Consider the following 1,277-nt stretch of genomic DNA (forward strand, 5'->3'; position numbering starts at 1 on the left):
CTCCATAAACAAAGCAAAACCAAAAACACTCAATATAGAGAATGATGATAATATTACAATAGTCTTTGTTTTTTGTTTTTTTAGGTTATGATGCGTGGTGTGGAGTAGCTCATGGATGTACAAGAAAATTAGGCATGAAGATCTGTGGTAAGTTTATATATGTATATTTATTTCTGAATGTTACACTGTAAATTGTTTGCCGTTAAAATAACAGCAATAAAGTGCGAATTTCACTGCAGCTCTTGTATTTTAAGTTTTGCAGGGAGCCACCAGTGCTGCTGTCAAACGACAGCACAAATCCAATAACAATAACTCTTACTGCTATCTAAAATACGACATAATTTTTTTCAGTGCTCCAGAAGTTCATGGTAAGTCAAGTTATAGCTGTACCTATGCATTAATTACAGGAACATCATTGGAACCGGTAAAAAAAATTATAGAATGATAATCAAAATTTTCCACTCTAGCCTGTTTTATATCAGTGTGCAATGCTGCCCATTTTCTATTTTGGTCATTATTTTGAAATTACAGTAATCATTATAAATCTACACCATCAAGATAAAAATATTATTGTGCACTATGTAACTGCTGGTTATGCAATAATTTTACTCTTAAAAACCACTTTCCCTGCAGGAATACGTATGTTCATTATTTTAACCTTCATTATACAACAATTTACTGTTAAAATGACAAAAAAAAAGGTTAACAGTGCAAGGAGAGATTGCAATGCAGATGCAAATAATCACCCACGTCTGCATTTTAACATTACTGTTGAGTTAATATTAAACCATTTCAGTACAAAGCCTCAGTTCTGTACAACATGTTTATGGAAATAAACTACTAAATGTGATTGCTTCAAATCATGTTGTGCAGCTCAGTGCATTAATTACAGAAAAAAAATATGTAAAAATATAAATATAAATAGCTCATGTAAAAAAAAAACTCCAATCAAATCAATTAAAAACAATGATTGATAAAACTAAAGTAATTCAAGAAACATGTTTCGTCCTTCAATATTACTGAAATTTTACTTCCAGTAAACAATACCTTGCAAATCTACATCAGTATGATGTTTGCAGATTATACAGCCCAAACCTGCTGAGAATAGTTTTACTGTGAAAATCTGCAACTTCACAGCTGCATATTGCTTCCATAGTAAGGAGTTGTTGTGAATGTACTAATTTACAGTCAAATCAACAAAACATGTGTTAGAGTGTAAGTAAACGACAAGACTTCAGTTTTTGTGTTTGACAAAATGCTTTAAAACCTTCATGACT

General features: G+C 31.2%; 1 protein-coding gene across 2 annotated transcripts in view; it reads left to right on the forward strand.

Moving 5' to 3' along the window:
- gad1a (glutamate decarboxylase 1a) overlaps positions 1-1,277 on the forward strand; it is a 16,884-nt gene that overhangs the window by 3,283 nt on the left and 12,324 nt on the right. For both annotated transcript variants that reach the window (XM_016668634.1, XM_007546459.2), the window contains exon 3: positions 85-147. In XM_016668634.1, coding sequence (XP_016524120.1) covers positions 85-147 — 63 coding nt within the window. The remainder of the gene's footprint in view (positions 1-84; positions 148-1,277) is intronic.

This window comes from Poecilia formosa, unplaced genomic scaffold (assembly GCF_000485575.1).
Source record: "Poecilia formosa unplaced genomic scaffold, Poecilia_formosa-5.1.2 Scaffold16, whole genome shotgun sequence".
In the NCBI taxonomy this organism is placed as follows: Eukaryota; Metazoa; Chordata; class Actinopteri; order Cyprinodontiformes; family Poeciliidae; genus Poecilia; species Poecilia formosa.